Genomic DNA, 11,420 nt, shown 5'->3' with positions numbered 1-11,420 from the left:
TTTTAAGACTTGAGAAAGGCTCCCAAAAAAGTCTCCCAAGAATATCAAGTAATGGTTTCTAGAAAGGGTCTCTCACGGGCTTTCGAGAGAATCCCTATGAGGGTCTCTTAGGGTCATTCGAGAAAGATTCTTGGATAGTCTATCAGGGTCACTTGAGAGAAGTCCCTAGAAGGTCTCACAAGGATTGCATTCTTGGTGGTCTCTTTGAGTTTATTCCTTTTGGGCTAGGGCCTACTTTATTGAACACAATAATTGTTTCTTACTCTTTTTTTTAAGTCTTTTGGAGGAAATAGTACTACTTATGATTTCATTCGATGGACCTTCTCACATTGTGTAGCAATCCCCTGATCATTTCACATTGTGTCTCTAGACACTGTATTGGGGTCCACAAAGCATCCATTATTTTTGGCCTTCGCTTCCCCATTCTTGAATTTGGCCTACAGTTCTTGAGAGCAAACCACATTGTGCTTGCCCAACTTCACCCTAATGGATGGGCACAATTAGTGATTTTTTCGATTTTGTGTCATCAAAGAAGAATGGTTCTCTCAGTTAGGCTATTTAGTTATTTCTACTACCTTTAAGGAGTGGATTAGCGAGCCTGTTTCTTCACCCTTCAAAGGGTAGAGTTAACATGGATGTCATTAAGGAGTTAAAAGGGGGTCTAAGTTCCTTTAAAAGTTAATGGAAATACTATTAAAAGTTAATAGTAAGTCTAAGTGTAATTAAACAAAAGTTTCAATGGAAAACACAAAACTATTGACCAGTTGTTCAAACCGGTCAACTGGTTGAATAAGTTTGAGAAAAATGTCGATCGGTCCTTAGAAATAATCAATAGTTTTGTTCGATAGGGTTTTTAAAAACGAAGCCATTCTTTATATAGCATTAAAAGATTTGAAAAAAGGCTTATTAATGCACTGACCAGTGCATTAAATGAAGAGAGAAGGAAGCAAGAACAAAAGGGAGTGAATAAAGAAATGTTCTCTAAGTCTTCAATTTGAATCATCATTCTCGATAGACTTGAAACTTACTATTTTAGCTTTTTGCTCCAAAAAACCATATTCCTCCTTCTTGTTGCATTGTCTTCTCTTTCTTCTTCTTTTACCTTTGCTCAAGAGATGAGCTTCTCTTTTTGATAAGAACTTACAACCATTTTCCTATCCCCTTTGTTTGGTCTCCACTAGCACAAGTGATCGACAAAGGGTTTTAATTTCAACTTTAGCATGGATTGACTTAGTTGGTTAGGAAAGGTAAAATAGGTAAGGAGATGTTAGTGAAAGAGCTCATGAAATGAGGACCAAAGGGTTCGAGACATAGCATAAAAGAAACAATTAGTAGTAATATCTCTCCATAAGGTAAAAGTTATTGTTATGGTCTTTTCATTATGAATGAAAATATGCACATGGCTAAAATAATCGAGTTAGCGTGAGATTTTTTGTTTTATTTTTACTGCATTTACATGTTTTTGAAAAATAGTTTAAAAAACTTTATGAATCTTTTGCAATACTCACTTAATATAAATGCATCTTTCAACATGAATGCGTCCTCCCATCCATACAACAACATCAGAGGCTCATATCTTTGAATATGATCATAGGGATCTCCTTTCCCTAAATATGTAGTTGGTTGGGGCATCTTAAACTTCGTAGGCAAAGATTTTTCCATTGTCTTTAAAGAAAATGGAATTCTTCTTATTGGGTGGTCTTTTTGCATAAGCATCAACCATTTCTACTGTAAAATCTCTTTATTATCCTTTTCATATAAGCTATTTCTTTAATTCTTAATGTTGAATGCTAAGGGGTTATCAATTTCTTATGCCCACCTTGGTGAGACTCTAGGATGGACTTGAGCTTAACCTGCAAATGTACTTTCCACCATTTTTTGATTTTTTTTTCCTTTTAGAAGTGTTCTTTGTTAGTCTAAAGTCTATAGCAAGGTTTGTCCCTCTTTTGAGTTGGGATCATCTCTAGGAGAATCTTTCATAGATAAGTTGGTTGCTGGAGAGTTACTTTTGTGTCCTTTCAAATGCGATGTCTCTAGGAGGAGTGTCTTCCCCTTTATCCCCAAAAGAGTCATAGAGGACAGGACAAAGTTCCTTAAGGTTTGTTGTAAGGAGACGTGATGTATAATAGTCTACAATAGTCTCGCCATCTCTCGAAGAGCTTGTAGGCTTTCCTCATTTTTTGTTTATGCAAGACTTCGTAATTAGTAAGAGGCAAAGTCAAAGGAACTACCCTCGAGATCTTAGAGAAACCTCTAAGAGACCTATAAGGAAGGCCTCCTACGACCTTTGAGAATGTCCAGGTGATTGCGTCCCCAGAAAACCTATTGTGAGGGTTTTCCAAGGTCTTAGCTGGTTTGTAGGGGATTGGACTTCCAGTTCTTCTTGGCTCTAATGACTAGTGACGTTCCTTGTTTGGGCCATTGCTTATTTGTTTCAACTTTTCGATCTATTCCCATAAATGACATCAATTGTTATTGTCAAGATACAACAATAAATCAATAATTATGGGAGAGTACTTGTCTTGAGTTTTTAATCTTTGAGAGTTTTGTAAAATAGAAAACAAGTGAGGATGTGGGATGTCTTATGTGTAGGCCATTTGATACTTGAATTAGTTTTACCGACAAAATATGTAGAAACAATAGAAGTACATCTAAATAGAGTTCTAGTTATACTACGATATGAATGATTACTCCCTATTTATTGAGATTGAAGTTAATAGATAAAAGAGTATCAATATTTTTGAATATCATTTATTTCAAATTTTTAAGCAAAGACATCGGAGATTCAACTTATTCTCATCAGTCTGCCCCTAAATTAATTTTAATTTGGGTAGACTATTTGATTAATTCGATACTTTCTGATTTATATTTTGGCCGTTAACAATAGAAAGGGCAGTTCCGTCATTTGGCTTCCAAAAATTATTTAAGCAGAAATGCAAATGGGAAGCCTGCCTTATCCCCAAAGCCAAGAAGCCTCCTCAACTCTTATCTCTTCCTCCTCCTCTATCCTCTCGCTTTGCTCAAGCCTCTGCCTCTCCAATGGCTTCCACTCTCTCCACTCTCTCTCTTCGTACCCCCTCTTATCCTACGCCCTCAATTGCTTCTTATCCTACGCACTCCTCTTCCACCTTCCCCTCACAAACCCTAGAATTCCCCCTCCGCTTCCCCAAATCCTCCCCCCGCCGCGCCACCTTCCTCCGCCCCATCGCTGCCGTGGAGGCCCCGGAGAAAGTCGTGAAGCTAGGCGACGACATCTCCGATTTAACCCTGGCAGAGGCGCAGAAGCTGGTCGAGTACTTGCAGGACAAGCTTGGTGTGTCCGCCGCGTCCTTCGCCCCTGCCGCCGTTGTCGCTGCCCCCGCCGGCGGTGCCGCTGATGCTGCGGCGGCCCCCGAGGAGAAGACGGAGTTCGACGTCCTGATCGAGGATGTCCCCAGCAATGCGCGTATTGCAACGATTAAGGCCGTGAGGGCGTTGACGAACTTGGCTTTGAAGGAGGCCAAAGAGTTGATTGAGGGCTTGCCGAAGAAGTTCAAGGAGGGCGTGTCCAAGGAAGAGGCCGAGGAGGCCAAGAAGAAGCTCGAGGAAGCTGGAGCCAAGGTCGCCATCGCTTAGAGGTTTTTTTCCAGTTGATGGAATTCTGGTAAATTTCCTTTTTCTTCTTTTGTATTGGGGCGATGAAATCATCTGTTGTTTGTAGCCAGTTCAGTTTTTAGTAGCGTATAGTTTGTATCTGCTTTGGAGCATAATGAATTGAACTCCAGAGAAATTTCTTTTGAATTGGGTAATGTTTACTCCAAAATAGGTAAAATCTTGAGCTCATTTTTAATTTTGATTTGACTAAAACATAACGATAAAAAGTATTGTGAATTTCTGGTAACTGAGGAATAGAGTATCAATGCTTGGCTTATGTTTGTTGTATGAGTTACAAGGGTCTCACATAAGAGAAAGCCTTAAATAGAAATGATTGGAGATTTAGAATTCACGTAGCTAACTCTACATTCTGCCTTGAGGTAGATGATCAATCAATGGTGATAACCGAGTAGTTCAGTATTTTATCTGTGTTTCTATGACATGGAATTATTACAATGAGAGTGTTCTGGGGTCCTCCAATTTCAAACCTAGGTTGTGAATTCTGCAAAATGTAGCATAATTATGAAATTGTGATGAACTAGGAACCAAAATTTCTAATATAGAAAAAGATTTTTTGGCTTGGATTTTGAGTTTTGATGCACAAAATGGGTGCAGGAGAGGATTGGTTGTAGTAATCACTCTGTGTGTTCTGGGTTATTTGGTGGCTGTGTTAACTTGAACATAAAAATATTTCCCAATGGCCCAAGACAAAAAGAGACAGCCCAAGAAAGGCCTACAAACTTTCCCCAATGCTGCAAGAGAGAAAAGTGACACCCTAAGGAGGACATTAATTTATGGAAAATGCTATTGGTATATCATTGTGTATACCTTGGGCTATACAATGATGTACTAATGTCTAAAATGCCCTCACTCAAGGCGGTGAGGTGCAGTGAGACGAGGGGTATTTATGTCATTTATGTGCCTTGTGTAGCCCAACGTGTACATAAATGATGTATAAATAGCATGACCCTTAATTTATATGGTGTTAATATTACCTCAGCATTAGCTATTGCTAGCTGTGTTGGTGTTTTAGTTATTGGAAGTTGCTTATGAGTATGCTAGGATTTTCGTTTTTAGCATTCAATTTTGGTGGTTTTGTTTTGTTTTGCTTTGGAAACAAGAAAAAGAGGCATTTGATTGCTTTCTTAAAAATAAAAAATAAAATATTTTAAGAATAATTCCAAATAATGAGAACACTAAAAGGTGTTTTTAGAATTTTAATTTTGTTTTTATTTTCTTTTCTTCACTTCTCTTCCCATCGTCCAGCAACCTTAATCGCCAAGAGGAGTCATGAACTCTTGACAAATCCTAAGTTCTCCATCTGGAATCACCCTTTGACTCCCACCAATGACAGGAAGGAGGAAAAATTAGAAAGCAGAAGAAGAAAGAAAGAAAGAAAAATAAAAAATAAAACTGAAAATAAACATTTTATTTCACGATATGTTAATTTTTTTATTTTTTAACTGAAAATGAGAGTTGAATACAAAAAATAAATAAATAAATAAATAACCCAAAAATTGAAAATTGAAAATTGAAAATTGAAAGCTCTGCTTGATGCATCCTTATTTTTGCTCTTAGAGAATTGATGTCTAAAGACTTGGTGCATGGGTTAGGATGTAGCAACTCCACTGTGTTCATATGCTACCTGATGCTACCTTTTGGAGGGGAGTTATGTTTTTGAAGCTAATCTAGCAATGTCCTCTTATTATTGACAAATGGTGCAGCAATGTACCAACTCAGTTCAGTGTAAGTTATGGAGAGCAACAGGCAGCAATAAGACCGTACTTGGCCATTGTTTTATCTGCATTCTTCACATTTATTGGAAAACAAGATCGTTAATGGCCTTTTAAGAATATATATCGTTATCTAAATGCAGTCTGATGCCAAAATTGAGACGAAAACTGTAGTGAGTTACTTTTCAAATGACTGGATCTTGGCATGAACTTGACCCAATAGCATATACTGTTTTGTATTTGGAAATTTCATAAGCAAAAACCCTTGAGCTCGAACTTTAATTTAAGAGTTTATAGAATGTACACTTGGTTGGTATGTTGGGATATAAGTATCCATGTGTCAATTGTTGAAGCAAAATCAAATTAAGCCTCAGAGAAAATTAATTTGACTCTTGACACGTTGGATTAGTTGAGCTCACTTGGTGGGATTAACGATTGTGATTTGTCATTGACACATTGGATATTTTGGCCATAACTTTTACTCCAACATCTCTGATGAAGTTGATTCTTGTGATGATGGAGAGACCACTTAGTATTCACATCCTTGTTCATCACAGAGATTTTCAATTTCTAATGTTTTTGTGTCGAAAACAAGTTTGTAGATGAGAATGTATATTTGCATTGAGTTAATTCAAAAGTGATTAGGATGAACTTCATTATCTTTTACTCATTAAATTCTTTAGAAGCAACTGTTAGTTGTTCCAAAGAATGCTGTTTTACAACCTTGTATAGAAGAAATGACATCCCCATATGATGGCTCCCAGTTTTGAAGGAGTTGAGGAAGAGCCGTTTTGCATATATAGCTTGACCCTTATTTTGCTACGTGATTGTTTTCACACTCAAAAACTCACGACCTTCTTGTTGCCAAGGAACAACTGTTGATGTGGATCAGTTTTTAAAATAGAAATTTGTGGTGTCTGATTTGTGTAGACTTCGCCAATCACTAGCACATGTTTAAGAACTGGCTTTATAACTGTACACCTTAAACCTTGGAGATATCAAAGAGCGCAGACCATCTCTCTCTCTCTCTCTCTCTATTATCTTATTCCACGTTATAATAGCCCTTGTAGACTATGTGGTGATACGCAGAATGATTGATGAGCTAAAATTTACATGGCCAACCCATCAGGATTATAGCTTGATATTGTTGTAGCCATCTTATTTGTCATTCTATATTTTATTTATTGACGACTTGGAGAGTGATTGTCTTTTGGCTTAGCTCTAGAACTTGAATGTGGTTCTCAACATTGTAGCAATTGATAAGACCTCCCATTGTTGGATTCTGTACGAAATTATGATTCTGAGTGACAGAGGAGGAGGAGATAAGGGGCGGCCTTTTATAATTGGAAGATCAGGGTTCGATTAGTGGAAACTGTTTCTTTGCCAAGTAAAAGCAACAGCACTAAGACTGCATACTCACAAAGTAGGGGAATCTGTCTAAAATAGACCGTGTTGCGTATTACAGATGTATTTAGTGACATCTGATTAATGGAGTGATCCGTTATTAAACTTTAAACAAAATATGTACTTAAACGGATACGACTTATGAGGGGACCCTATCCAGAATATGGTGGAATATTCACACGGGCAATACTAATAAAAAAATCCCTGTGCCCCTACAATTCGTATTGTATTAGAATTTAATGAAGTCCACCTTTCTGTTCTTTTCTTTTCTTCTTTTTTTTTTTTGTTTTTTTTTTTTTTGTTTTTTTTTTTTGTTTTTTGTGTTAAGATATGAAGTCGGCCTTTGTAATTGCCACTTATAATAACCGCGGGCGTTTTTAGTTAAATATGGGCCGGAATTGGGCCACTTTCCTGATCATTCCCGCCCAGGCCCACTTTTCAGAACTCCATGAAATAACAGCTGGTTTTTCTTAAAATAAAACAAAAAAAAGTAGAAAATAATGAATCTTAATGAGCCAAAAAAAAAAAAAAATTCACGCATCTTTAATTTGCCATTTTATTTTTGCAATTCATGCGAAGATTTGTTTTGATTCTAGATCCTAATCCCAAACATGGCGTTAAATGAATGAATCTCATTTCTTTTTGTCTCAGCAAAATAATGGTGAAAAATAAACAGACAGGGGGACATAGATAGCATGGGAATCAGTTCTGAAACTGAAAAGAAGACCCCAACATGAGTAGTACTGCGTTATCTCCTATGTTTGAAAACTTTTTACGTCCCTTTTGGGAGTGAAAAACTTTTTACTTCTATACACTTTATTTTCACCCCGCACGCACGCACGCCATCTTGTTATGAATAATTTTTATTTACGTTAAAAAGATTATTCAATATACAAAGATAACATAATGGCAAATGTTCTAATCGATAAAAAGAGTACGTAACTGGCTATGGAGTATGAACATTTTGAATAAAACAGAAAATGCTAGAGAAAACTTGAAGATGGATTGAAACTTTAACTGGGGAGAAGGGATTTCTTTCTAGGGGAAGAGATGAGGAGATGTTCCTCATTTTCCATTACATGCAAGCTAAACTGGAAGAAGAAGAAAGCACGACAACCGGGGCATATTATATATCTAGAGAGAGAGAGAGAGAGAGAGAGAGAAGCCTGATGAAGAGATCTGAATCTTCAATTCAATTCCTCAGATACGTACCATTCTAATTGAATTCCTCAATGATGATTTACCTTAATTGCCCTTACCTTGGGACTGAATTCCAGTGAAGGAAACTCGGCCGAAACCCAGATGACCCAGCTGGTACAATTCCAGCCAAACCCTCTCCTCGTCTTGAAACCCTCCCGATACAATTTCCGATGTTGCCACCTCTACACTTTCCTTTCTTGAACTCCCATCCATTTCAGTTTCATATTGTCTCTTCTTTTCCAGCTTTTTAGCCTTCTTTTTCCCGAGCCCCAAACACCTCCGCCCCACCATCCAAGGGGCCTTGAAGAATGCAAGAGCGAAGAAGCTCAACACAGCGCAGGGGCAGCAGCAGACGGCGACGCAGTCCGCCACCGCGGCGGCGGCGCATGAGCGGCAGTACTCGCCGGAGCACTTGACAATCTCGCCGACGTTTTCATCCCCGTGTCGGTGGTTCTTGCCATTGCGTCCGTTCGTTGATGTTTCTTGAAACCCTTCTTTACTTCGAAACCGAGACGCGTTCTCCATCTGGGCTTTCCTGGCGATCAAAGATGAAAACTTACAACCCTTTCGATTTTCCTTCACTTTCTCGCTCCTTTTCTCGTTAACGTGTATGTGTATATATATGTGTGTGTGTCATTGGCATAGCTTTTAAGAAACCACAAAAGGTTGTTTTGCGTCGCAGACTCTCACGTACAAGAATGCAGTTTCTCCACATGTATTTGTCCTTGGAAATCCCAAAATGCTAATTACGTAGGCCTAGGCATGCACATTGTGCTAAGAGACGAAGTTTAGAACCATTAAAGTCGCCCAACTTATTTGAGTTTCTAGTAAATTTTTGACATTTATAAGTTAGTTTTTTATATTTAATATATTTAATAGGCCCTTACATGATTTGGGATACACGTTTTATAATCACTACCTGCCAAGTGTTATATTAAGCAATATAATTTATTTAAAACATTTTAATAGTATAAAGTAATATTAGGCGTTTTTATTGATGTGTCGTATTTTTATTAAAGAAGATATTAGATAGAGGAGATAATGTTATATGATCTCTTTTAACATTTTTCAACGAGGAGACACCACATGATTGATGATATTGTCATCAGATATGACTCTTAGTATTATTATTTTTTTATAAATATATTATTCTTAAAAAATATAAATATAAGATGTATATATTAATAAGAAAACATAAAATATGAAACAATTACCCAATTTCTTAATTTGCATTGGAGTGACTTCTCATGCAAAAATTTAAGGTCTCACGTGTTTAGCATTTTTTTAATTATTTAAATGATTATTTGTCACTATTTAACAATCACTAATTTAAAAGTAAACAAATTAATGGCATTTTCTTTATCAATCATGAGTGTTTTTTTTATCATATAACTAATGTAGTGGCTCAACTGAATTAGAAGACAAATCATTATATTCTTAATTGCTCAATTTTTTCTTATTATTCAAAAAATAAACAAATAAAACATAAGACGCCTACTACCTAGCAAAAGTGATTGACCAGTGACCACCAATCATTTTTTGAACTCCTAGGGCTAGATTTGGGTCCACCTAAAGAGAGGGGCTTCACTTCCAGGCAAGTTTGACAGCACTATGAAAGGACAAGAACACCCTTTGCCATCCCCCTAGTTGTGGAATACGGAACCACATGGGGGAGGACAAGAAAGTAAATGGTGAGGAGACGAAAGGTAATTTTGTAAAATAAAAGGCTGCCAAAATGGATGTGACTTTGGGGGGATTGGCGTTTCCCGTTTGAGGATACAAAGGACGGCCATAATAGGGAATGTCACTGAGACAAAGACCCTTCAGACAGAAGCCAAGTTTGTGAAACAGTTTCCCTCAGTGGCATCACTTCAGCCTTACCCCTAATTTCTATTTTTCATCCCTTTGGATTTGGGCTCTCAACCATTTCTGCCTTGTCGTCTCCACCACCAACTCTCTCCATCATCCAACTTTATCAAATTCTAAATTATTACCATAAGTATTTGGTGAGAGATTATCAATCAATGGGAAAATTCATTCAATGAGCGCCATTAATATCTCGCCCAAATCCCCATAAGAGCTCACATTTACGAAGAAACAACTTCCGATTTCCAATCTCTACTTCTCTGTTCCACTACATAACTCAATTGCACAGAAAACTAGATCAAACAGAAAAGTTGAACGAAAAAATTAAATGTAAAATAGTTCATAAAATACAAAATATGCATGTATGCATATATACGTACAAAAACTCAAGTATTACCGAAAAGAAAAATCTCAGTTCTACTGCGCGCTTGGACACCTGGCCTGGGACAATTAATGTGAGACAAGGAATTGGTTTTGAATGCAGAAATCCTGCCAGATTGGTATCTATCCAAGGATATGGACGGAACAGTCAACTAAGGGGGCCGGGTGGTCCAGATCGAATGCAGACATGATTATCACATGAAGGATCTGTATATACATAATGTAGATGAATGCATGATGTCGATCGAGAGCGATCATATATATTAATGTTCATCCTAGTTTTAATTTCCAAAGCAGTAATTAATCCACATTGTCAAAAGGACACACACTTGGACTGGTGATCACGAACTGAATAAACGAGATGAATGCTGAATGGCTGATCTCTAATTGCAGAAAGGAAAAGAGAGATTAATTAAGAGAAGTACCTCAGGTTGCGGGGAAATTAAAGAGGCCGAACTCTCACTGCATCCTCCAATTGATAATCCGGAAGCTAACAAACGAGATTAAATCTACGCGAAGAGAAGAGAAGATAGAATTTGCGTTGAGAGAGCATTGTTCATCGGTTGAATAGCAGAGAACACTGGGATCTCACCGGAAATGCCTCTCCTCTGTCTCGAATTTCTGCATTATACAATACAAAGACAAAACTCCCGCCTCCCTCTCTCTCTCTCTCTCTCTCTCTCTCTGCGTGCGAGTGCGTGGACTCTGACTGTGCAAGTCGCGGATTCATTTATACTAATCAACCATAAACATCTCTTCAGAAATCTTTACAAATTTAATTAATATCGTTTCGGATCGATTTCTGTTTCCCGATGAGAGGGAATATAGGAAATTGTCGAACTTGGCCCTGGCTGTTCTTCCACTCCTTAGCTGTGAGTATCTTGGACTAGCATCAGTTATGCACGTGACAGTGGATTTTTTTTTTTTTTTTCAAGCTAGTGTTGATTAATCAAGATATAAATACAAAAAGTTAAAAGATATAAAAAACATTTCATAGTTTTATTTTTTCAATGTATTTGTTGAACTGAAGCAATAGTATACAGAAAAAAACATAACTAAAATTATAAAATATTAAAAGAGATTTCTGTCATTTTTCAAATGTTAAGTGCTAGATTGCAAGAAAATAGAAATGGAAAACGGATATGATATAAAACGAAAATAAAAAAATATTATTTTTCAAAAAAGTATGAAATGGAAATGCCT

The 11,420-nt window shown here is 37.1% G+C and overlaps 2 protein-coding genes across 2 annotated transcripts; one reads left to right on the top strand and one right to left on the bottom strand.

Annotated features, from left to right (window-relative positions):
* The first annotated feature begins 2,957 nt into the window (after nucleotides 1-2,957).
* On the top strand, nucleotides 2,958-3,811 carry LOC127798814 (50S ribosomal protein L12, chloroplastic-like). Its single transcript, XM_052332428.1, has one exon. It carries the CDS (start codon nucleotides 3,040-3,042, stop codon nucleotides 3,613-3,615), a length of 576 nt encoding a protein of 191 aa, XP_052188388.1. The 5' UTR covers nucleotides 2,958-3,039; the 3' UTR covers nucleotides 3,616-3,811.
* Nucleotides 3,812-7,684: 3,873 nt separating this feature from the next.
* On the bottom strand, nucleotides 7,685-10,809 carry LOC127798660 (uncharacterized). The gene is made up of 2 exons (XM_052332190.1): nucleotides 10,643-10,809; nucleotides 7,685-8,505 (listed from the first exon to the last, which is right to left on the bottom strand). Exon 2 carries the CDS (start codon nucleotides 8,493-8,495, stop codon nucleotides 8,016-8,018), a length of 480 nt encoding a protein of 159 aa, XP_052188150.1. The 5' UTR covers nucleotides 8,496-8,505; nucleotides 10,643-10,809; the 3' UTR covers nucleotides 7,685-8,015.
* Nucleotides 10,810-11,420: the final 611 nt, after the last annotated feature.

This window comes from Diospyros lotus, chromosome 4 (assembly GCF_014633365.1).
Source record: "Diospyros lotus cultivar Yz01 chromosome 4, ASM1463336v1, whole genome shotgun sequence".
Classification (NCBI taxonomy): Eukaryota; Viridiplantae; Streptophyta; class Magnoliopsida; order Ericales; family Ebenaceae; genus Diospyros; species Diospyros lotus.
Note: the sequence above shows the minus strand (reverse complement) of the source record. Positions and strands in the feature narration are given on the sequence as shown.

What these genes read in the sequence shown, in the direction of transcription:
- LOC127798814 (XM_052332428.1), top strand. Translation starts at nt 3,040, where the DNA reads ATGGCTTCCACTCTCTCCACTCTCTCTCTTCGTACCCCCTCTTATCCT.
- LOC127798660 (XM_052332190.1), bottom strand. Translation starts at nt 8,495, where the DNA reads ATGGAGAACGCGTCTCGGTTTCGAAGTAAAGAAGGGTTTCAAGAAACA.